The sequence below is a fragment of the Oncorhynchus keta genome, unplaced genomic scaffold (genome assembly GCF_023373465.1).
Source record: "Oncorhynchus keta strain PuntledgeMale-10-30-2019 unplaced genomic scaffold, Oket_V2 Un_contig_992_pilon_pilon, whole genome shotgun sequence".
In the NCBI taxonomy this organism is placed as follows: Eukaryota; Metazoa; Chordata; class Actinopteri; order Salmoniformes; family Salmonidae; genus Oncorhynchus; species Oncorhynchus keta.
This window is the reverse complement of record NW_026290727.1, coordinates 287,315-313,169: the sequence shown is the minus strand read 5'-3', so window position 1 is coordinate 313,169 and position 25,855 is coordinate 287,315. Positions and strand designations below refer to the sequence as shown.

Sequence of the window (25,855 nt, the reverse complement as noted above, 5' to 3'; positions counted from 1 at the left end):
GAAATTGTTCATTCAAAGCATGTCAACATCTAAATCAAACTCTTCTACTAATTGACTTCACAATTAACCTATTATTCTGCACTTGTAACTTTACTCAACGATGGTAAAACTTGGAGAAATGATTGTATTAGTTGTGTTAAAATCTTTCTAGAAGTGACACAGGGTTGATGGAGGGACTTTTCAAATTCAGAATTGTCACTTTATCAAGTCTTTATTCATATTATTTAATAACAGATTTAAAATATAATACTGATGCACAATTTCTACTGGAAAAATATGAAAGTGACCCAAAAGGCCTTAATTTCATGGAAGGACCCATCTGTTTATGGACCCATATTTGCAAAACCTAACTATTCAATGTCTTTGTTTCACAGGGGACATCCCTAATCGTTGCTCTCTCAGTGGGAGGGGCTTATCATCTGGGGAGCCTCAACAACATCATGATGCTGACAAGAAAGAGAAGAGTCTCTCCAGATCAGAACACTTTAAACACCAGCATAGAGGTACAGGGAAGAAACCTCACCACTGCTCTGTCTGTGGGAAGAGTTTTGATAAACAAGACTTGACTATTCATGAGCAAATTCACACTGGAGAGAAACCGTTCCACTGCTCTCAGTGCGGGAAGAGTTTCACTGCATCTAAAACTTTAAAATCTCATCAGAGAATTCATGCAGGGGAGAGGCCTTACCCCTACTTTGATTGTTTGAAGCATTTCTCACAATCAGGATTCCAGACTACACAAAAACACACAGGACCGCCTTATAGCTGTGATCAGTGTGGGAAGAGCTTCAATCAATCAGGAACCCTGACTATACACCAGCGCATACACACAGGAGAGAAGCCTTATAGCTGTGATCAGTGTGAGAAGAGTTTCAGGACGTCAGATCACCTGACTATACACCAACGCATACACACAGGAGCGAAGCCTTATTGCTGTGATCAGTGTGAGAAGAGTTTCAGGACGTCAGATCACCTGACTATACACCAACGCATACACACAGGAGAGAAGCCTTATTGCTGTGATCAGTGTGGGAAGAGCTTCAGTCGATCAGGAGACCTGACTACACACCAACGCATACACACAGGAGAGAAGCCGTATAGCTGTGATCAGTGTGGGAAGAGCTTCAATCATTCAGGATCCCTGATTATACACCAGCGCATACACGCAGGAGAGAAGCCTTATAGCTGTGATCAGTGTGGGAAGAGCTTCAATCATTCAGGATCCCTGATTATACACCAGCGCATACACACAGGAGAGAAGCCTTATAGCTGTGATCAGTGTGAGAAGACTTTCAGGACGTCAGATCACCTGACTATACACCAGCGCATACACACAGGAGAGAAGCCTTATAGCTGTGATCAGTGTGGGAAGAGCTTCAATCAATCAGGACACCTGACTATTCACCAACGCATACACACAGGAGAGAAGCCGTATAGCTGTGATCAGTGTGGGAAGAGTTTTACTCAATCAGGAGACCTAACAGCACACCAGCGCATACACACAGGAGAGAAGCCGTATAGCTGTGATCAGTGTGGGAAGAGCTTCAATCATTCAGGATCCCTGATCATACACCAGCGCATACACGCAGGAGAGAAGCCTTATAGCTGTGATCAGTGTGGGAAGAGCTTCAATCAATCAGGATCCCTGATTATACACCAACGCATACACACAGGAGAGAAGCCATATAGCTGTGATCAGTGTGGGAAGAGCTTCAATCAATCAGGACACCTGACTATTCACCAACGCATACACACAGGAGAGAAGCCTTATAGCTGTGATCAGTGTGAGAAGAGTTTCAGGATGTCAGATCACCTGACTAGACACCAGCGCATACACACAGGGGAGAAGCCTTATAGCTGTGATCAGTGTGGGAAGAGCTTCAATCATTCAGGATACCTGACAACACACCAGCTCACACACACTGGAGAGAAACCTTACTCTTGTCTATGTGGAAAAAGCTTTGCTCATTCAGGGACACTGAAAAAACACCAGAAATCACAAACATGTTTTCTTTCATCTCCCTCCTCTCTGGCACCGTTTCCAGATCCCTAAATAAAGTTTCAATAGAAAACATATTGTAAAGAGTCATCCATTTCCCATTCTCTAACTAAGTCTGATTACCATGGTAACCTGTGTAGCATAATATGCATCTCTGGATCCATATTTATCAAGCGTCTTGGAGTAGGAGTCCTGTGTGTGGTGGCGTGTTCAGAGCTGTATCTATTTCATTAACTCCTACTATCTTTTAAATAATAATAGAATAATGTTTCAACAATACTAGGTGTGTATTCAGGAGATCAATAAATTAAATCCATTATCTGCTCAACCCCATCTGCTTCTCACTTCTTTTATATGTTTTTTTATATGGACCAGAGGCCTCTTCTAGAATATTTTCCTCCAAAAAGATCTTGGCATATTTATTGTAAAACCCTTTAACAGGTTTTAGTGCATCTGATGGGCCATACAGAAGAATGCAGCTATAGGAAATGTTGTTCTCATCCTCTGTCTCTCTGGCTTCATGTGGTTCAGGTGACCATTTTTCTAAAGACTTATCTTTCACTTTATCATCTTGATTGTTATTCAATGACTGATTCATTAATTTGTGTAAAAAAACATGAAGAAAGCCTCTCTGACACGGGGCACAGCAGGGAATGGACAGGTGAGTTGAGGTCAAAAAGCATTTGTTTTCTTTCAGATCTTTTTTATCAGTGTTTGATTCATCTTGCCTGGCCCAGTGGAACCAATGGAATAGTCCCAAGGTATGTTTGTCTGTCTTTTCTCCTCTCCAGGGAGACTCAGTCCAGTTTATGACAACGTCTCAGGAATGGCCATGGCCACTACCACGGCACAGACTAACAGGGTGATGCTGACTACACCAATGCCCACCTCTCTTCCTCCAATAACCAGGAAGTGCCTCTGTACTCCACTGTCCAACCTCCTCAACCCCAGAAAGAAGATGAGTATATTCTTGGGTTTAATATAGTATACTATATGGTTTAATATACCTTTGGCCAAACCCAAAGTGCTATACAGAAACCCAGCCTAAAACCCCAAACAGCAAGCAATGCAGGTGTAGAAGCACGATGGCTAGGAAAAACTCCCTAGAAAGGCCACAACCTAGGAAGAAACCGCGAGAGGAACCAGGCTATGTGGGGTGGACAGTCCTCTTCTGGCTGTGCCGGGTGGAGATTATGACAGAACATGGCCAAGATGTTCAAATGTTCATAAATGACCAGCATGGTCAAATAATAGTAATCACAGTGAACAGGTCAGGGTTCCATAGCCACAGGCAGAACAGTTGAAACGAGCAGCAGCACGGCCAGGTGGACTGGGGACAACGAGTCATCATGCCAGGTAATCCTTAGGCATAGTCCTAGGGCTCATGTCCTCCGAGATAGAGAAATAGAAAATTAGAGAGAGCATACTTAAATTCACACAGGACACCGGATAAGACAGGAGATATACTCCAGATATAACAAACTGACCCTAGCCCCCTGACACAAACTACTGCATCATAAATACTGGAGGCTGAGACAGGAGGGGTCAGGAGACACTTTGGCCCCATCCGATGATACCCCCGGACAGGACCAAACAGGCAGGATATAACCCCACCCACTTTGCCAAAGCACAGCCCCCACAATACTAGAGGGATATCTTCAACCACCAACTTTCCATCCTGAGACAAGGCCGAGTATAGCCCACAAAGATCTCCGCCACGGCACAACCCAAAGGGGGTGCCAACCCAGACAGGAAGACCACGTCAGTGACTCGACACGCTCAAGTGACGCACCCCTCCTAGGGACGGCATAGAAAAGCACCAGTAAATCAGTTACTCAGCCCCTGTAATAGGGTTAGAGGCAGAGAATCCCAGTGGAGAGAGGGGAACTGGTCAGGCAGAGGCAGCAAGGGCGGTTCGTTGCTCCAGTGCCTTTCCGTTCACCTTCACACTCCTGGGACAGACTACACTCAATCATAGGACCTACTGAGTTGAGTCTTCAGTAAAGACTTAAAGGTTGAGACCGAGTCTGCGTCTCTCACATGGGTAGGCAGACCATTCCATAAAAATGGAGCTCTATAGGAGAAAGCCCTGCCTCCAGCTGTTTGCTTAGAAATTCTAGGGACAATTAGGAGGCCTGCATCTTGTGACCGTAGCGTACATGTAAGTATGTACGACAGGACCAAATCAGAAAGATAGGTAGGAGCAAGCCCATGTAATGTTTTGTAGGTTAGCAGTAAAACCTTGAAATCACCCCTTGCATTAACAGGAAGCCAGTGTAGAGAGGCTAACACTGAAGTAATATGATACATTTTTGGGGTTCTAGTCAGGATTCAAGCAGCCGTATTTAGCACTAACTGAAGTTTATTTAGTGCTTTATCCGGGTAGCCGGAAAGTAGAGCATTGCAGTAGTCTAACCTAGAAGTAACAAAAGCATGGATTAATTTTTCTGCATAATTTTTGGACAGAAAATTTCAGATTTTTGCAATGTTATGAAATGGAAAAAAGCTGTCTTTGAAACAGTCTTTAAGTTCCTCAAAAGAGAGATCAGGGTCCAGAGTAACGCAGAGGTCCTTCACAGTTTTATTTGAGACGACTGTACAACCATCAAGATTAATTGTCAGATTCAACAGAAGATCTCTTTGTTTCTTGGGCCGAGAACAAGCATCTCTGTTTTGTCCGAGTTTAAAAGTAGAACGTTTGCAGCCATCCACTTCCTTATGTCTGAAACACAGACTTCCAGCGAGGGCAATTTTGGGGCTCTGCCATGTTTCATTGAAATATACAGCTGTGTGTCATCCGCATAGCAGTAAAAGTTAACATTATGTTTTCGAATGACATCCCCAAAAGGTAAAATTCATAGTGAAAACAATAGTGGTTCTAAAACGGAACCTTGAGGAACACCGAAATTTACAGTTGATTTGTCAGAGGACAAACCATTCAAAGAGACAAATTGATATCTTTCCGACAGATAAGATCTAAACCAGGCCAGAACTTGTCCGTGTAGACCAATTTGGGTTTCCAATCTCTCCAAAAGAATGTGGTGATCGATGGTATCAAAAGCAGCACTAATGTCTAGGAGCACGAGGACAGATGCAGAGCCTCGGTTTGACGCCATTAAAAGGTCATTTAGCACCTTCACAGGTGCAGTCTCAGTGCTATGATGGGGTCTAAAACCCGACTGAAGCATTTCGTACACATTGTTTGTCTTCAGGAAGCCAGTGAGTTGCCGCGCAACAGCTTTTTCCCCCAAAAATTGAGAGGAATGGAAGATTCGATATAGGCCGATAGTTTTTTATATTTTCTGGTTTGGGTTTTTCAAGAGAGGCATTACTGCCACTTTTAGTGAGTTTGGTACACATCCGTTGGATAGAGAGCCATTTATTATGTTCAACATAGGAGGGTCAAGAACAGGAAGCAGCTGTTTCACTAGTTTAGTTGGAATAGGGTCCAGTATGCAGCTTGAAGGTTTAGAGGCCATGATTATTTTCATCACTGTGTCAAGAGATATAGTATGAAAACACTTGAGTGTCTCCCTTGATCCTATGTCCTGGCAGAGTTGTGCAGACTCAGAACAACTGAGCTTTGGAGGAATACGCAGATTTAAAGAGGAGTCCGTAATTTGCTTTCTAATGATCATGATCTTTTTCTCAAAGAAGTTCATGAATTTATTACTGCTGAAGTGAAAGCCATCCTCTCTTAGGGAATGCTGCTTTTTAGTTAGCTTTGCAACAGTACCAAAAATACATTTCTGATTGTTCTTATTTTCCTCAATTAAGTTTGAAAAAATAGGATGATCGAGCAGCAGTAAGGGCTCTTTGATACTGCACGGTACTGTCTTTCCAAGCTAGTCGGAAGACTTCCAGTTTGGTGTGGAGCCATTTCCATTCCAATTTTCTGGAAGCTTGCTTCAGAGCTCTGGTATTTTCTTATAGCAGGGAGCTAGTTTCTTATGACAGATGTTTTTAGGGGTGCAACTGCATCTAGGGTATTGCGCAAGGTTAAACTGAGTTCTTCAGTTAGGTGGTTAACTGATGTTTGTCCTCTGACGTCCTTGGGTAGGCAGAGGGAGTCTGGAAGGGCATCAAGGAATCTTTGGGTTGTCTGAGAATTTATAGCACAACTTTTGATGCTCCTTGGTTGGGGTCTGAGCAGAGTATTTGTTGCGATTGCAAACGTAATAAAATGGTGGTCCGATAGTCCAGGATTATTAGGAAAAACATTAAGATCCACAACATTTATTCCATTGGACCTTATCCCCTACCTCACCTCGCTCATCAACTCATCCCTGACCGCTGGCTACGTCCCTTCCGTCCTCAAGAGAGCGAGAGTTGCACCCCTTCTGAAAAAACCTACACTCAATCCCTCCGATGTCAACAACTACAGACCAGTATCCCTTCTTTCTTTTCTCTCCAAAACTCTTGAACGTGCCGTCCTTGGCCAGCTCTCCCGCTATCTCTCTCTGAATGACCTTCTTGATCCAAATCAGTCAGGTTTCAAGAATAGTCATTCAACTGAGACTGCTCTTCTCTGTATCACGGAGGCGCTCCGCACCGCTAAAGCTAACTCTCTCTCCTCTGCTCTCATCCTTCTAGACCTATCGGCTGCCTTCGATACTGTGAACCATCAGATCCTCCTCTCCACCCTCTCCGAGTTGGGCATCTCCGGCGCGGCCCACGCTTGGATTGCGTCCTACCTGACAGGTCGCTCCTACCAGGTGGCGTGGCGAGAATCTGTCTCCTCACCACGCGCTCTCACCACTGGTGTCCCACAGGGCTCTGTTCTAGGCCCTCTCCTATTCTCGCTATACACCAAGTCACTTGGCTCTGTCATAACCTCACATGGTCTCTCCTATCATTGCTATGCAGACGACACACAATTAATCTTCTCCTTTCCCCCTTCTGATGACCAGGTGGCGAATCGCATCTCTGCATGTCTGGCAGACATATCAGTGTGGATGACGGATCACCACCTCAAGCTGAACCTCGGCAAGACGGAGCTGCTCTTCCTCCCGGGGAAGGACTGCCCGTTCCATGATCTCGCCATCACGGTTGACAACTCCATTGTGTCCTCCTCCCAGAGCGCTAAGAACCTTGGCGTGATCCTGGACAACACCCTGTCGTTCTCAACTAACATCAAGGCGGTGTCCCGTTGCTGTAGGTTCATGCTCTACAACATCCGCAGAGTACGACCCTGCCTCACACAGGAAGCGGCGCAGGTCCTAATCCAGGCACTTGTCATCTCCCGTCTGGACTACTGCAACTCGCTGTTGGCTGGGCTCCCTGCCTGTGCCATTAAACCCCTACAACTCATCCAGAACGCCGCAGCCCGTCTGGTGTTCAACCTTCCCAAGTTCTCTCACGTCACCCCGCTCCTCCGCTCTCTCCACTGGCTTCCAGTTGAAGCTCGCATCTGCTACAAGACCATGGTGCTTGCCTACGGAGCTGTGAGGGGAACGGCACCTCAGTACCTCCAGGCTCTGATCAGGCCCTACACCCAAACAAGGGCACTGCGTTCATCCACCTCTGGCCTGCTCGCCTCCCTACCACTGAGGAAGTACAGTTCCCGCTCAGCCCAGTCAAAACTGTTCGCTGCTCTGGCCCCCAATGGTGGAACAAACTCCCTCACGACGCCAGGACAGCGGAGTCAATCACCACCTTCCGGAGACACCTGAAACCCCACCTCTTTAAGGAATACCTAGGATAGGATAAGTAATCCTTCTCCCCCCTTTAAGATTTAGATGCACTATTGTAAAGTGACTATTCTACTGGATGTCATAAGGTGAATGCACCAATTTGTAAGTCGCTCTGGATAAGAGCGTCTGCTAAATGACTTAAATGTAAATGTAAATGTAAAACTAGGTCCAGAGTATGACTGTGGCAGTGAGTAGGTCCGGAGACTGTTGGACAAAACCCACTGAGTCGACGATGGCTCTGAAAGCCTTTTGGAGTGGGTCTGTGGACTTTTCCATGTGAATATTAAAGTCACCAAAAATTATAATATTATCTGCTATGACTACAAGGTCAGATAGGAACTCAGTGAGGAACGCTGTACATGGCCCAGGAGGCCGGTAAACAGTAGCTATAATACATGATTGAGTAGGCTGCAAAGTTTTCATGACTAGAAGCTCAAAAGACAAACGTAGTTTTTTTTGTTGTAAATTTGCTATCGTAAATGTTTGCAATACCTCCACCTTTGCGGGATGCGCGGGGGGATATGGTCACTAGTGTAACCAGGAGGCGAGGCCTCATTTAACACAGTAAAGTCCTCAGGCTTAAGCCATGTTTCAGTCAGGTCAATCACGTCAAGATTATGATCAGTGATTAGTTAATTGACTATAACTGTGTTGGAATTGAGAGATCTAACATTAAGTAGCCCTATTTTGAGATGTGAGGTATCACGATCTCTTTCAATAATGGCAGGAATGGAGGAGGTCTTTTCTAGTGAGATTGATAAGGCGAACACCGCCATGTTTAGTTTTGCCCAACCTAGGTTGAGGCACAGACACGGTCTCAATGGGGATAGCTGAGCTGACTACACTGACTGTGCTAGTGGCAGACTCCACCAAGCTGGCAGGCTGGCTAAAAGCCTGCTGCCTGGCCTGCACCCCATTTCATTGCGGAGCTAGAGGAGTTAGAGCCCTGTCTATGTTCGTAGATAAGATGAGAGCACCCCTCCAGCTAGGATGGAGTCCATTACTCCTCAACAGGCCAGGCTTGGTCCTGTTTGTGGGTGAGTTCCCGAAAGAGGGCAAATTATCTACAAATTCTATCTTTTGGGAGGGGCAGAAAACAGTTTTCAACCAGCGATTGAGTTGTGAGACTCTGCTGTAGAGCTCATCACTCCCCCTAACTGGGAGGGGGCCAGAGACAATTACTAAATGCAGACACATCTTTCTAGCTGATTTACACGCTGAATCTATGTTGCGCTTGGCGATCTCTGACTGTTTCATCCTAACATTGTTGGTGCCGATGTGGATAACAATGGAGGGAGGGAGAACAGTGAGGGTGGTGGGTTGAGCACCTGCAGTGAAGCTGCTGAAGCTTGCTCAACACATCTTGACTAAAAGATTTAGAAATTAGTTTGACATTGCCATAGTTCAACAGCTGGAAAGCCGTCAGTAACATACTCCCAGAGATAGCAATATATTCAGTATTCACTGAATGAAGTAGCCTACCCATCCCCATTTACAATTGTATTCATCAACTAAATAAATGATACTATATCCTTCCTGTTTGGCCCTGTCCGGGGGTGTCCTCGGATGGGGCCACAGTGTCTCCTGACCCCTCCTGTCACAGCCTCCAGTATTTATGCTGCAGTAGTTTATGTGTCGGGGGGCTAGGTTCAGTTTGTTATATCTGGAGTCCTTCTCCTGTCATATTCGGTGTCCTGTGTGAATTTAAGTGTGCTCTCTCTAATTCTCTCTTTCTTTCTCTCTCTCGGAGGACCTGAGCCCTAGGACCATGCCTCAGGACTACCTGACATGATGACTCCTTGCTGTCCCCAGTCCACCTGGCTGTGCTGCTGCTCCAGTTTCAACTGTTCTGCCTTATTATTATTGGACCATGCTGGTCATTTATGAACATTTGAACATCTTGGCCATGTTCTGTTATCTCCACCCGGCACAGCCAGAAGAGGACTGGCCACCCCACATAGCCTGGTTCCTCTCTAGGTTTCTTCCTAGGTTTTGGCCTTTCTAGGGAGTTTTTCCTAGCCACCGTGCTTCTACACCTGCATTGCTTGCTGTTTGGGGTTTTAGGCTGGGTTTCTGTACAGCGCTTTGAGATATCAGCTGATGTACGAAGGGCTATATAAATACATTTGATTTGATTACTATTGGGACGACCTTCGCCTAAACCCTAAACTAACACTAGTCTTAACCAATTTACATTTATACTTTATAGAGGTGTGGACATCCCAATGATCCCGAATAGCACAGACCCTCTGGGAAGGTCTATGAACTGCTCTATTCGACTGAAGGGACATCCCAAGTTGTCTGATGTGGAACTGGTAACAACACAGTCTGTGATTGACTAACAACATTTAGATCTGAATACAGCGACATAAATTACATACCATGACATGAGGTGCTGAGGGAAAGACAGATTATCTATGATATTAACTAGGCCATTAGTGATAACAGGAAATACACAAGCCGTAGGCTCCACTATAGTTCAAGGTGGCTATGCCGGATTGTCTGCTTGCACTGGAAAAATGGTACGTTTCTAACATTTATGGTTGAGATTGAATTAATATAAACTATGCACATTATGACTTTCATTAACATGCGATGCAGGCGTCACGCAGACGTTAGTAGCATGTCATGTAAATCAGACGCGTCACACTAGTAAGGCGTTGGTGTCATGTCAGGTGATACGGTTGCCTAGGCTTATATATGTCCCTTATCACCCCCCATAGAACTCTGCAGGGCGCTTGCCAGCCTCCTGTCTCTCTCAACAGTCACAGGTAAATTTGAAGGAAGGGATCTAGCCTCCTAATGTTTGTTTCTCTTTAAAAATCCTTGATTTCCTTTTTCTTTTGGAAAACATTCCTTTCCAGTGTGGTGATCAACCCAGAGTAGCCATTAGCCGTGGTCTCCAGGCTGGTCATGTGGTGGTGATCAACCCAGAGTAGCCATTAGCCGTGGTCTCCAGGCTGGTCATGCGGTGGTGATCAACCCAGAGTAACCATTAGCCGTGGTCTCCAGGCTGGTCATGTGGTGGTGATCAACCCAGAGTAACCATTAGCCGTGGTCTCCAGGCTGGTCATGCGGTGGTGATCAACCCAGAGTAGCCATTAGCCGTGGTCTCCAGGCTGGTCATGCGGTGGTGATCTAGCCATTAGCAGGCTGGTCATGGGGGTGGATCAACCCAGAGTAGACATAGCTGTGGTCTCTGGTCAGGTGGTCATGCGGTGGTGATCAACCCAGAGTAGCCATTAGCCTCCAGGCTGGTCTCCAGGCTGGTCATGGTCATGTGGTGGTGATCAACCCAGAGTAGCCATTAGCCGTGGTCTCCATGGTCAGCATCAACCCAGAGTGGTCTCCAGGCTGGTCAGGGTGGTGATCAACCCAGAGTGGTCTCCAGGCTGGTCATGGGTGGTGATCAACCCAGAGTAGCCATTAGCCGTGGTCTCCAGGCTGGTCATGTGGTGGTGATCAACCCAGAGTAGCCATTAGCCGTGGTCTCCAGGCTGGTCATGTGGTGGTGATCAACCCAGAGTAGCCATTAGCCGTGGTCTCCAGGCTGGTCATGTGGTGATCAACCCAGTGAGGCTGGTCATGCGGTGGTGATCAACCCAGAGTAGCCAGGCTGGTCATGCCGTGGTCTGGTCTCAGGCTGGTTATGTGGTCTCCAGGCTGGTCATGTGGTGGTGATCAACCCAGAGTAGCCATTAGCCGTGGTCTCCAGGCTGGTCATGTGGTGGTGATCAACCCAGAGTAGACATTAGCCGTGGTCTCCAGGCTGGTCATGTGGTGGTGATCAACCCAGAGTAGACATTAGCCGTGGTCTCCAGGCTGGTCATGTGGTGGTGATCAACCCAGAGTAGACATTAGCCGTGGTCTCCAGGCTGGTCATGTGGTGGTGATCAACCCAGAGTAGCCGTGGTCTCCAGGCTGGTCATGTGGTGGTGATCAACCCAGAGTAGCCATTAGCCGTGGTCTCCAGGCTGGTCATGTGGTGGTGATCAACCCAGAGTAGACATTAGCCGTGGTCTCCAGGCTGGTCATGCGGATGTCCAGTGCCTTGTGGTTGGATCTAGTCTGTTTAGTGGCAGTTTTCAGCTCCTCTCTCAGCTGGCTAACCTAGTTTCGTAGCTCTGCCGACTGTATATCCATCCATTTTGTCAATTAATTCCTGCTTAATTTCAGTTAATGCCTGTAGAACAGCTTCTTGTCCAGTCGCCTCGGCTGTGCATTGTTCAGTTGTTGGTGTAGATTCATGGTCCTTGGCTAGGCTAGCTGGTCTGTTAGAATTAGCCCTAGGCTGATTCTTGCATTTGGCGCCTGACATCTTCGACAAAAACATGACATTAAGCCTTAAAATGGAGTCTCAGGTTGTAGAGGGGTATTTTGATCCAAATTAAAATTGTATTTGATTTTACTAGGCAACTAAATAAGAATTTGTTATTAACTAACAATGATCCTGGACGACTCTGGGCCAATTGTGCTCCACCCTTTGGGACTCCTATACACGGCCAGTTGAGATACAGCCGGGAATCAAACCTGGGTCCGTAGTAACGCCTCTAGCACTGAGATGTAGTACCTTAGACCGCTGCGCCACTCGGGAGCCCCGAAATACAATCTGCACAAATATTTAAATGTTCTGTTGAGGAGCTCAGAAAAGTACATCCTCACATGGCGCCGCTCCCTCATCGCCCCTGCAGGTATTTGGGGATTAACAACATTTTTGTTATTGTATATGATGATGATGGTGGTACTGTATCCACCCCTCCCGCATTCATTTCCCACAATGGACTTTTTCCCCCCGTTCACTACCCGTCCAGTAGGTGGCGGTAATACGCAAATAGGTGTAGTCTGACATTAAACCTTAAAGAAGAAGACAACAAAGTAGCCTAACTGTTCTGTTGTAGCCGACCACATTTCATGTCTTACAAAGAAACAATAGCTTCCACAATGAATCGGGTGAGTCTGGTTTTAACAGTATATGCCTGCTGTGCTGTATAAAATGTCTAGGCCTAGTTATCATCTTTGCACCTCTACATTCCTGTTTTCGGTTAAATGTCGTTACAAAATAAAATACAAGACAGTAAAACTTGTTGGGATTTTTTTTTTACTTCAACAAAGTAGCCTGTTGAGGAATCTGTGGCTATAACCTAATTATCTCTCCTTCCACAAAGTGTGCACATGTTAACATTATTTCTACTGATTTCGAACACATCCATTATTTGACCAGATGCTCAAGTGGCCGCTCTAACAAAGAAAAGAAAATGTAAGGCAATCGTGAAGAGTCAAGATCACGTGGGACCATAATATGCAATGAGGGCAGATGTGCGTGTTTCCACTAGTTAACACGGCCACAAAGTCAAATGTCTATATCGTGTTTTTATTTATTTAGGGTTAGGCATAAAGTTAGAAGTGGCGCAGTCTAAGTCACTGCGTGTCAATGCTAGAGGCGTCACTACAGGCACCCTGGTTCGAATCCCACTGGGCGGCGCACAATTGCCCCAGCGTCATCCCGGTATGGCCAGTGTAGGCCGTCTTTGTAAATAATTTGTTCTTACTGACATGCCTAGTTAAATAAAAAAGTAGTATGGTTAGGGTTCAAATCTAATACGATCCATTGTAGAAATGGGCGTGGTTTATGACTAGTGACGACCAGGCACTACTCTCATATAAAGTGTGCTACTTTTATCAATACACTCCAAACAACCTACTCGTTATGAAATGTATATTCGATCAAATAAGTCAGAAGCCAGATTCTGGGCTTCGCCTCTAAATTGCTGTTTGAAAGGAAATGACTGGTATGAGATATATGGTGGAAACTAGCCCAAGCTTCCACCAATCTAATGCTCTTAGATTTGTGGGTTGTAGTGAACGATTGAATATGTCAATCAGATTTAAGGGATGCACTCAAATCAATCAGAGGTTTAGACTAAATTAATACAATATTTGGTTTAATTATACACCTCTTTTAATACTTCTTGCGGCCAACAGGACAACGCTAGCCCGTTCCCCTGCACCCTCCCGGAGTCCCCGTGTCAAACGCCTCCCAGTTCCGCTTTACTGCGGGGTCTGGTCGACTGCAGGAAAACACTGGGGCAGAGTGGAACTGAGACAGGAGAAAAGAAGGAAGATGGAGAATTGATTTCATTAAGTAAGAACCATGGTGTGTAGATTAGACTACAATCTGCTTCTGAAACAATAGCGAAGGTGCATAAAGATGGCGGCCCGCATGTACTTACCACAAAATTACTCCTTTTGCTGAGTTCACTGTATTCTACATTGCTCTTTTTTACTGTTTTTTTGAATGGTCATTAGCGCATTAAACATTGTTCCAATTTTTGCTTCAAGACGGCGGCGATTTGAAAAATCAAAAAAGTAGATTGTGCTGATATATTGGAACATTGAACCATGTCGCACACCGTAGTTCCAAAACTCAGTAGATAGTGCTAAAACAAAGATATATCTGAATTCTGCCATTTTATGAACTTTAGTCATTAATTGACTAATGATATATTGATAAAAATATCTGGGTAGTTCCACCCATTTTTAAAATTAACTTAAAATTAGGTGAAATATATCAATATATATTTAACATTGTCATAAAGACAACATGTTCAATTTCATGAAAACATGTTTTCCCATCTCAAGATATTGAATAAAAATATAACTATACTAAGTGCCTATGTACCAAATAAACTAACAGGGTTGACTGTAAAAGTCTTAAATCAGCCATCAATTCACTTGTGACAGGGAATGGAAGCTTGTTGTTTGCAACAGTTAGTGTCAATTTAATGCAATCCAGAAAATGGAATTGTTCAAAGATTACTAGCATGTCTATGTATGGGTAAATGGGTTGACATGCTCAGTTTTCCACCACAAAACAGCTTAAGTTGACAATCGAAGTAACGCTGTTAAAAACACCTGTTTTTCTGAGCAATATTTCAAATTATTAAGACACGTAAAGGCCTTCATCAGATTCATAGAGGCATATTTATTCTGCATATGTTCTAGCACGAGCAGCGCAAGTTTCCTTCATGCTTCTCAAAACTAACCTTTTTGCTGTGGTAGTACATTTATTTAGATTGGCAATTTTCAGCATTTATCAAAGTCCCATCAGGTAGCCTGATTTCAGATGGCCATGCTATTCAATGTCTTTGTTTCACAGGGGACATCCCTAATCGTTGCTCTCTCAGTGGGAGGGGCTTATCATCTGCGGAGCCTCGACAACGTCATGATGCTGACAAGAAAGAGAAGAGTCTCTCCAGACCAGAACACCTCAAGAAACACCATCAGAGACTTACAGTGAAGAAACCTGACCACTGCTGCTTTGACTGTGGGAAGAGTTCTGCTAAACAGAGGGAATTGGTCATTTACAAGCAGATTCACACTGGGAGGAAAATGTACCGCTGCTCTCAGTGTGGGAAGAGTTTTGCTGCATCTAAAACCTTACAATCTCAGATAATTCATACAGGGGAGAGGCCTTACCCCTGCTTTGATTGTGGGAAGAGCTTCAGTCAATCAGGAGCCCTGACTACACACCAACGCATACACACAGGAGAGAAGCCTTATAGCTGTGTTCAGTGTGGGAAGAGCTTTGCTCTATCCGGAAACCTGAGTACGCACCAGCGTGTACACACAGGAGAGAAGCCTTATAGCTGCGATCAGTGTGGGAAAAGCTTCAACCAATCAGGAAACCTGACTACGCACCAGCGTGTACACACAAGAGAGAAGCCTTATAGCTGTGATCACTGTGGGAAGAGCTTTGCTCTATCCGGGAACCTGACTAGACACCAGCGCATACACACAGGAGAGAAACCTTATAGCTGTGATCAGTGTGGGAAGAGTTTCAATCAATCAGGAGAACTGACGAGACACCAATGCATACACACAGGAGAGAAGCCTTATAGCTGTGATCAGTGTTGGAAGAGCTTTGCTCTGTCCGAAGACCTGACTAGACACCAGCGCATACACACAGGAGAGAAGCCTTATAGCTGTGAACAGTGTGGGAAGAGCTTCATGGATTCAGGTAGTCTGACTAGACACCAGCGCATACACACAGGAGAGAAGCCTTATAGCTGTGATCAGTGTGGTAAGAGCTTCATGGATTCAGGTAGTCTGACTAGACACCAGCGCATACACACAGGAGCAAAGCCTTATAGCTGTGATCAATGCGGGAAGAGTTTTGCTCAATATTCCACTCTGACTGCACACCAACGCATACACACAGGAGAGAAGCCTTATAGCTGTGATCAGTGTGGGAAGAGCTTCAATCGTTCAGGAGCCCTGACTACACACCAACGCATACACACAGGAGAGAAGCCTTATATCTGTGATCAGTGTGGGAAGAGCTTCAATCATTCAGGAGCCCTGACTAGACACCAGCTCACACACACTGGAGAGAAACCTTACTCTTGTCTATGTGGAAAGAGCTTTGCTCGTTCAGGGTCACTGAAACAACACCAGAAAGCATCTCCCTCCTACAGCACCGGTTACAGATCTCTAAATAAAGATACAATAGAAAACATCTTGTAAAGAGTCATCCATCTCCCATTCGCTAACAGTTTACTAAGTCTTATTACCATGGTAACATGTGTAGATAATATGCAGCTCTGGATCCATATGTATCAAGCGTCTTGGAGTAGGAGTACTGTGTGTGGTGGGGTGGGGGGGTTCAGAGCTGTGTCTTATTTCATTAATTCCTATTATCCATTAAATAATTGTGTAATGTAGAATGTTTCAACAATACTAGGTATGTTTTCAAAAGATCAATAAATTACATCCATTATCTGCTCAACATCTGCTTATCACGTTCATTTTATGTTTTTATTATCTATATTAATAAAAAATGTATAAGGAGCATAGGACTCCTGTAGAATTAGTTTGCTCCTAAAAGATGTTCATATATTTATTGTAAAACCCTTCACCAGGTCAAATCAAATGTATTTGTCACATACACATGGTTAGCAGATGTTAATGCGAGTGTAGCGAAATGCTTGTGCTTCTAGTTCCGACAATGCAGTAATAACCAACGAGTAATCTAGCTAACAATTCCAAAACTACTACCTTATACACACAAGTGTAAAGGGATAAAGAATATGTGCATAAAGATATATGAATGAGTGATGGTACAGAGCGGCATAGGCAAGATGCAGTAGTGTAGCTGATGGGACATATGGAAGTACAGAAGACATAGGACTATTAGTGTGGTCTAATTATGTTGTATTTATTTTAAAGAATTTTAATAGTGATATCTTTCAAGTTTCCTTGTTGTATTTTAAGTGTGCTCCAGAAAGATGTTCACACATTTGGTTGTTAGGATGAGGCATCATGGGGGCAGGAAGTCAGCTCTGCCCATCAGTACCTGTAGGTCATGTCAAACACAGACCTCACACTCTTCTGGAAATTCTACACCGGGTTCACTGGAAGTCAAACTTAAATGAATCATTGTTTATTGACAGTTAACTGGAGAGTTTCCAACCAACTCAATGCACCATAGTACACATCGATCGGGAGCTCTGCTGGGGCAGTCCCAGCAGTTGTCCTATATACGGCTGAACTCAAATCTACAGATTGTTGTTGGCCTGGGCCCCAATACTCAGTGTTATAGTCCTGAGAATAGAGACCAGGATATGTTGTTGGCCTGGGCCCCAATACTCAGTGTTATAGTCCTGAGAATAGAGACCAGGATATGTTGTTGGCCTGGGCCCCAATACTCAGTGTTATAGTCCTGAGAATAGAGACCAGGATATGTTGTTGGCCTGGGCCCCAATACTCAGTGTTATAGTCCTGAGAATAGAGACCAGGATATGTTGTTGGCCTGGGTCCCAATACTCAGTGTTGTAGTCCTGGTCCTGAGAATAGAGACCAGGATATGTTGTTGTCCTGGGTCCCAATACTCAGTGTTATAGTCCTGGTCCTGATAATAGAGACCAGGATATGTTGTTGTCCTGGGTCCCAATACTCAGTGTTATAGTCCTGGTCCTGAGAATAGAGACCAGGATATGTTGTTGTCCTGGGTCCCAATACTCAGTGTTATAGTCCTGGTCCTGAGAATAGAGACCAGGATATGTTGTTAGCCTGGGTCCCAATACTCAGTGTTATAGTCCTGGTCCTGATAATAGAGACCAGGATATGTTGTTGTCCTGGGTCCCAATACTCAGTGTTATAGTCCTGGTCCTGAGAATAGAGACCAGGATATGTTGTTAGCCTGGGTCCCAATACTCAGTGTTATAGTCCTGGTCCTGAGAATAGAGACCAGGATATGTTGTTAGCCTGGGTCCCAATACTCAGTGTTATAGTCCTGGTCCTGAGAATAGAGACCAGGATAGGTTGTTGTCCTGGGTCCCAATACTCAGTGTTATAGTCCTGGTCCTGAGAATAGAGACCAGGATATGTTGTTGTCCTGGGTCCCAATACTCAGTGTTATAGTCCTGGTCCTGAGAATATAGACCAGGATATGTTGTTGTCCTGGGTCCCAATACTCAGTGTTATAGTCCTGAGAATAGAGACCAGGATATGTTGTTGTCCTGGGTCCCAATACTCAGTGTTAGTCCTGGTCCTGAGAATAAAACAGGTTTAAAACAACAACAGAGAAACACGTGTCTGGTCCCAGTGCTACACATCTGTTATGATCTGTTAATAGAGACCAGGATATGTTGAAGTGTCCTGGGTCCCAATACCAGTGTATATAGTCCTGGTCCTGAGAATAGAGACCAGGATATGTTGTTGTCCTGGGTCCCAATACTCAGTGTTATAGTCCTGTTGTCCTGACCTGCAGAAACTGATTCTGTAGAATAGACCAGGATATGTTGTTGTCCTGGGTCCCAATACTCAGTGTTATAGTCAAATCCTGAGAATAGAGACCAGGATATGTTGTTGTCCTGGGTCCCAATACTCAGTGTTATAGTCCTGGTCCTGAGAATAAAACAGGTTTAAAACAACAACAGAGAAACACGTGTCTTACAGTGCTACACATCTGTTATGATCTGTTATGATAGAGACTTTTCCTGCTTAATGGAAGTATCAGGTGTAGTTTTTCACCAGTTATAAAGTGTGTTTGTTGTCTCTTTATATTTCTAGGCTGCAGGGAGGGAGATGCAACAACAGCCTTGAGAACATCTGGACTCAAATAGAACTCTGTTCCAAGTTGTTGTCAGGTAAAAGTAGACGATAGCAGACAACATGATTCTTAGTGAAAGGGTTGTTGTTGAGTGTTTTATTGGCTTTACTCGACTTTTATAGATCAGGTCAAATCTTATCCAAAAATATTCTGATGTAAGATTATCCTACATGAGATGTGAGATTTTATGTTGTCATAACTTAATTGAGCTTGTATATTTAAATATATGTTTGATTGCTCTGGTCTAGGGGTGCATCACTTGCAGCCTTGAGACTGGAATTCTCTCTCAGCAACCCTCTAATCCTTATTTGAACACTGTGACAACAAAGTAACTGTACTGTAGTTGACATATTTCTTGTTTTAGGAATGAACACTGAAAAAACAATAGCTTGGACAACAAAAACATTACTGTAAAAGTTGTTGGGCTTTTTCTTTTCCTTCAGCAAGGTTCCCATTCATGTTTAGAAATGTGTCGTATTACGTATCCCCTAAAGTGTGTCGTATTACGTATCCCCTAAAGTGTGTCGTATTACGTATCCCCTAAAGTGTGTCGTATTACGTGTCCCCTAAAGTGTGTCGTATTACGTATCCCCTAAAGTGTGTCGTATTACGTATCCCCTAAAGTGTGTCGTATTACGTGTCCCCTAAAGTGTGTCGTATTACGTGTCCCCTAAAGTGTGTCGTATTACGTGTCCCCTAAAGTGTGTCGTGTCCCCTAAAGTTACGTGTCCCCTAAAGTGTGTCGTATTACGTATCCCCTAAAGTGTGTCGTATTACGTATCCCCTAAAGTGTGTCGTATTACATATCCCCTAAAGTGTGTCGTATTACGTGTCCCCTAAAGTGTGTCGTATTACGTGTCCCCTAAAGTGTGTCGTATTACGTGTCCCCTAAAGTGTGTCGTATTACGTATCCCCTAAAGTGTGTCGTATTACGTATCCCCTAAAGTGTGTCGTATTACGTGTCCCCTAAAGTGTGTCGTATTACGTGTCCCCTAAAGTGTGTCGTATTACGTATCCCCTAAAGTGTGTCGTATTACGTATCCCCTAAAGTGTGTCGTATTACGTGTGTGTCGTATTACCCCCTAAAGTGTGTCGTATTACGTATCCCCTAAAGTGTGTCGTATCCCCTAAAGTGTGTCGTATTACGTATCCCCTAAAGTGTGTCGTATTACGTATCCCCTAAAGTGTGTCGTATTACGTGTCCCCTAAAGTGTGTCGTATTACGTATCCCCTAAAGTGTGTCGTATTACGTATCCCCTAAAGTGTGTCGTATTACGTGTCCCCTAAAGTGTGTCGTATTACGTGTCCCCTAAAGTGTGTCGTATTACGTGTCCCCTAAAGTGTGTCGTATTACGTGTCCCCTAAAGTGTGTCGTATTACGTGTCCCCTAAAGTGTGTCGTATTACGTGTCCCCTAAAGTGTGTCGTATTACGTGTCCCCTAAAGTGTGTCGTATTACGTATCCCCTAAAGTGTGTCGTATTACGTGTCCCCTAAAGTGTGTCGTATTACGTGTCCCCTAAAGTGTGTCGTATTACGTATCCCCTAAAGTGTGTCGTATTACGTATCCCCTAAAGTGTGTCGTATTACGTATCCCCTAAAGTGTGTCGTATTACGTATCCCCTAAAGTGTGTCGTATTACGTATCCCCTAAAGTGTGTCGTATTACGTGTCCCCTAAAGTGTGTCGTATTACGTATCCCCTAAAGTGTGTCGTATTACGTATCCCCTAAAGTGTGTCGTATTACGTATCCCCTAAAGTGTGTCGTATTACGTGTCCCCTAAAGTGTGTCGTATTACATATCCCCTAAAGTGTGTCGTATTACGTATCCCCTAAAGTGTGTCGTATTACATATCCCATAAAGTGTGTCGTATTACGTATCCCCTGAAGTGTGTTGTATTACGTGTCCCCTAAAGTGTGTCGTATTACGTATCCCCTAAAGTGTGTCGTATTACGTATCCCCTAAAGTGTGTCGTATTACGTATCCCCTAAAGTGTGTCGTATTACGTATCCCCTAAAGTGTGTCGTATTACGTATCCCCTAAAGTGTGTCGTATTACGTATCCCCTAAAGTGTGTCGTATTACGTATCCCCTAAAGTGTGTCGTATTACGTATCCCCTAAAGTGTGTCGTATTAAAGTGTGTCGTATCCCCTAAAGTGTGTCGTATTACGTATCCCCTAAAGTGTGTCGTATGACGTGTCCCCTAAAGTGTGTCGTATTACGTATCCCCTAAAGTGTGTCGTATCCCTAAAGTGTACGTATCCCCTAAAGTGTGTCGTATTACGTATCCCCTAAAGTGTGTCGTATTACGTATCCCCTAAAGTGTGTCGTATTACGTATCCCCTAAAGTGTGTCGTATTACGTGTCCCCTAAAGTGTGTCGTATTACATATCCCCTAAAGTGTGTCGTATTACGTATCCCCTAAAGTGTGTCGTATTACATATCCCATAAAGTGTGTCGTATTACGTATCCCCTAAAGTGTGTCCTGAAGTGTGTCGTATTACGTGTCCCCTAAAGTGTGTCGTATTACGTATCCCCTAAAGTGTGTCGTATTACGTATCCCCTAAAGTGTGTCGTATTACGTATCCCCTAAAGTGTGTCGTATTACGTATCCCCTAAAGTGTGTCGTATTACGTATCCCCTAAAGTGTGTCGTATTACGTGTCCCCTAAAGTGTGTCGTATTACGTATCCCCTAAAGTGTGTCGTATTACGTATCCCCTAAAGTGTGTCGTATTACGTATCCCCTAAAGTGTGTCGTATTACGTATCCCCTAAAGTGTGTCGTATTACGTATCCCCTAAAGTGTGTCGTATTACGTATCCCCTAAAGTGTGTCGTATTACGTATCCCTAAAGTGTGTCGTATTACGTATCCCCTAAAGTGTGTCGTATTACGTATCCCCTAAAGTGTGTCGTATTACGTATCCCCTAAAGTGTGTCGTATTACGTATCCCCTAAAGTGTGTCGTATTACGTATCCCCTAAAGTGTGTCGTATTACGTATCCCCTAAAGTGTGTCGTATTACGTATCCCCTAAAGTGTGTCGTATTACGTATCCCCTAAAGTGTGTCGTATTACGTATCCCCTAAAGTGTGTCGTATTACGTATCCCCTAAAGTGTGTCGTATTACGTGTCCCCTAAAGTGTGTCGTATTACGTATCCCCTAAAGTGTGTCGTATTACGTATCCCCTAAAGTGTGTCGTATTACGTATCCCCTAAAGTGTGTCGTATTACGTGTCCCCTAAAGTGTGTCGTATTACGTATCCCCTAAAGTGTGTCGTATCCCCTAAAGTGTGTCGTATCCCCTAAAGTGTGTCGTATTACGTATCCCCTAAAGTGTGTCGTATTACGTGTCCCCTAAAGTGTGTCGTATGACGTGTCCCCTAAAGTGTGTCGTATGACGTATCCCCTAAAGTGTGTCGTATTACGTATCCCCTAAAGTGTGTCGTATTACGTATCCCCTAAAGTGTGTCGTATTACGTGTCCCCTAAAGTGTGTCGTATTACGTATCCCCTAAAGTGTGTCGTATTACGTATCCCCTAAAGTGTGTCGTATTACGTATCCCCTAAAGTGTGTCGTATTACGTGTCCCCTAAAGTGTGTCGTATGACGTGTCCCCTAAAGTGTGTCGTATGACGTATCCCCTAAAGTGTGTCGTATTACGTATCCCCTAAAGTGTGTCGTATTACATATCCCCTAAAGTGTGCACAATCACCTCCACTGATTTGAAAGTCAGATGATTCATTATATGACCAGATACTCAGGAGCTTCCGAGTGGCTCAGCAGTCTAAGGCACTGAATCTCAGTGCTAAAGGCACCACTACATACCCTGATTCCATCCTGGGCTGTATCACAACCGACCGTGAGAGGGAATCCCATGGGGCGGCGCACAATTGGCCCAGCGTTGTCCGGGATAGGGGAGGGTTTGGCCGGGATAGGCTGTCATTGTAAATAATATTTTTTCCTTAACTGACTTGCCTAGTTAAATAAAAACATATATTTTAAACTCAAGTCGCCACCCTAACAATGAAAATAGATAATCTTCTGTGAAGTTTATCAGCGGTTGGCATCCAACGTTATGGTGCATTACCCACCTACTGTAATGGCATGTGGGCCAGCAAAAGGAATCGATTAACTAAATCCTATCTGCCAGCCCAGGTTCTCTTAAAAGGTAGAAATATTTGCGACTGTCTAACGATGTTCTACTCCGTATGATTATTAAACTCAATTCTTACTCACACTGGAGAGAAACGTGGACAATTATTTTTGTTATGTTTATTGATGGATAGCCAGGGGCACACTCCAACACTCAGATATAATTTACAAATGAAGCATTTGTGTTTAGTGAGTCTGCTAGATCAGAGGCAGTAGGGATGACCAGGGATGTTATCTTGATAAGTGTGTGAATTGGACCATTTTCCTGTCAAAATGTAACAAGTACTTTTGGGTGTCAGGGAAAATATATGGAGTAAGAAGTCAAAGTTGACAAAAATATAAATAGTGAAGTACAGATACCCCAAAAACCTCCTTAAGTAGTACTTTCAAGTATTTTTACTTAAATACTTTACAACACTGTAAACTTGTCATCTAAATGGAAAATGTCATAGTGAACAGTTTGTGTGTAGAGGGGGATGTTGGTGTGGGTGGGGTGTTCAGAGCTGTATCTTATTTAATTAACTCCTATTATCCATTAGATATTTGTGTAATGTAGAAAAATGTTTCAACAATACAAGGTGTGTTCATGTATTCAATAGATCAATATATTACATCCATTATCTGCTCAACAACATCTGCTTCTCACTATGGACCAGAGGCCTCCTCTAGAATAAGTTTGCCCCAAAAAGATCTAGACATATTTATTGTAAAACCCTTTACCAGGTTTTACTGCAGCTGATGGGACATACAGAAGAATGCAGCTATAGGAATTGTAGTTGTGGTTCTCATCCTCTGTCTCTCCGGCTTCATGTGGTTCAGTTGAGCATCTTTCTAAGAAGTATATTTTACTTGATCATTTTGAGTTGTTATTAACGTGATTGTTATTCAATTGTTGATTTATTTACATTTACATTTAAGTCATTTAGCAGACGCTCTTATCCAGAGCGACTTACAAATTGGTGCATACACCTTATGACATCCATTTATTCATCATTCACTTGTGTAAAAAAACATTAAAGTCAGCAGGGAATGGACAGGTGAGATGAGGTCAAAAAGTATTTGTTTTCTTTCAGATCTTTTAACAGTGTTTGATTAATCTGGTCTGGCACAGTGGAACCAATGGAATATTCCCAAGGAATGCTTATATTGTCTCTTTTCTCCTCCAGGGAGACTCAGTCCAGTTTATGACAACGTCTCAGGAATGGCCATGGCCACTACCACGGCACAGACTAACAGGGTGATGCTGACTACACCAATGCCCACCTCTCTTCCTCCAATAACCAGGAAGTGCCTCTGTACTCCACTGTCCAACCTCCTCATCCCCAGAAAGAGGATGAGGATGTCCAGTATGATGCTGTGAAATTCAAGTGCCCCAGTGCTGCCACCCGGTGAGCAAGTCCAGTCATTACAACATCTCACATAATTGTTTTATTAGATGGCACTTGTGCTTGACCCTTAGGAATGCATTAAACACTTGTATGTTAAGCAGACCAGCAATTGATTGGTTTAAATGTGTTAAAATCTACATGATTACTTAAAATGAGACCCCTAAAGAGACTGGTATAAGAAATATGGTGGAAACTCTGACTGTCCCAAGCCTCCAGTAACTCAATGCTATTAGTTTGTTTGTTGCAGTGAACGATTGAACATTTCAGGAAAAATTAGATATTCTAGGGATACACCCAAATCAATTAGAGGTGTAGACTAACTTAATCAAATATTTAGTTTCATTTTAATCTATGTAGAATACTTATTGTGTCCAACAGGATAAAGCTAGCCTGTCCCCCTCCACCCTCCAGGAGTCCCCAGGTCGATCGCCTCCCTGTACTTTACTGCTGGTTCTGGTCGACTGCAGGAAAACACCGGGGCAGAGTGGAACTGAGAGAGGAGAAGAGGAACATGGAGATGTGATTTCATTAAGTAAGAACCATGGTGTGTGGATGAGACTACATTCTGCTTCTGTAACAATTAATTGATTAATTATATATTGATGAAGATATCTAGTCGTTCCACCCAATTTTAAGAAGTGTAACTTGGTTTAAAAAAAAGTTTGATTTCACATCATTTTAACATTCTGTCATAAAGAGCACGTGTTCAACTAAAGAAAAAACACGTTTTCCCATCTCAAGAGGTTTAATGAAATATAAATACTATAGTAAGTGCCAATGTGCCAAATAAAGTAACACGGTTGACTGTAAATGGGGGACAACTAAAAACAACAAAACCACTATTTTACATTGTAATATTCGTCCTTTAAATCAGCCATGAATCCTCTGGTGACGGGAATGGAAGATAGTATTGTGCAACAACGAGTAGCAATTGAATGCAATTTTCACAAAGTTATTGTTAAAATATTTGTAGCATGTCTATGTCTGGGTAAAAGGGTTGACTTCCTCAGTTCTCCACCACAAAACAGCAGTAAATTGATAAAGTGTAGAACCAGCTCACCTGCTTTTACTCTGATTTGACTATTAGATGTTCAATGTTTCTTTTTCAAAAAATAATCAAGGAACAGTTTCATCATATTAAAACAAGAGTTCAGTTCATGTATTTAATCTTTATCTAACTAGACAAGTCAGTTAAGAACAAATACTTATTTACAATGATGGCTTAGGAACAGTGGGTTAACTGCCTTGTTCAGGGTCAGAACGACAGATGTTTACCTTGTCAGCTCGGGGATTAGAGCTAGGAACCTTTTGGTTACTGGCCCAACGCTCTAACCACTAGGTTACCTGCCGCCCCAAACAGGGTAGACCTTAAAATGAGGGACAGATGTAAATGAATCACTAATCACTTGAAATAAATAATGTTCAGAAATGACTGTTAAAGTAACCAAATAACTAGGGCTTTACATGCACACTAATCATTTCCTATTAAACTGATTATGGCAGTAGGCTGGGTGTG

General features: G+C 43.6%; 2 protein-coding genes across 3 annotated transcripts; both read left to right on the top strand.

The window, feature by feature from the left end:
• Nucleotides 1-310: 310 nt before the first annotated feature.
• LOC118375026 (zinc finger protein 883-like) lies at nt 311-2,076 on the top strand. Its single transcript, XM_052513241.1, has one exon. It carries the CDS (start codon nt 326-328, stop codon nt 2,051-2,053), a length of 1,728 nt encoding a protein of 575 aa, XP_052369201.1. The 5' UTR covers nt 311-325; the 3' UTR covers nt 2,054-2,076.
• A 10,243-nt stretch (nt 2,077-12,319) lies between these two features.
• On the top strand, nt 12,320-16,479 carry LOC118375029 (zinc finger protein OZF-like). 2 transcript variants are annotated; one of them, XM_052513242.1, is made up of 3 exons: nt 12,320-12,642; nt 13,675-13,846; nt 14,849-16,479. In XM_052513242.1, the coding sequence occupies exons 1-3, from the start codon at nt 12,604-12,606 to the stop codon at nt 16,213-16,215; spliced, it is 1,578 nt and encodes a 525-aa protein (XP_052369202.1). In that variant the 5' UTR covers nt 12,320-12,603; the 3' UTR covers nt 16,216-16,479. The 2 variants fall into 2 exon arrangements, with proteins under 2 accessions (XP_052369202.1, XP_052369203.1); XM_052513243.1 differs by having other exon boundaries at nt 12,326-12,642; nt 13,675-13,834.
• The last annotated feature ends 9,376 nt before the right edge of the window (nt 16,480-25,855 follow it).

What these genes read in the sequence shown, in the direction of transcription:
- LOC118375026 (XM_052513241.1), top strand. Translation starts at nt 326, where the DNA reads ATGGACCCATATTTGCAAAACCTAACTATTCAATGTCTTTGTTTCACA.
- LOC118375029 (XM_052513242.1), top strand. Translation starts at nt 12,604, where the DNA reads ATGTCTTACAAAGAAACAATAGCTTCCACAATGAATCGG. An exon ending in TAGCTTCCACAATGAATCGG is followed by an intron (nt 12,643 to 13,674) that starts GTGAGTCTGGTT and finishes TGCGGCCAACAG; the next exon opens with GACAACGCTAGCCCGTTCCC. An exon ending in TTCATTAAGTAAGAACCATG is followed by an intron (nt 13,847 to 14,848) that starts GTGTGTAGATTA and finishes TTTGTTTCACAG; the next exon opens with GGGACATCCCTAATCGTTGC.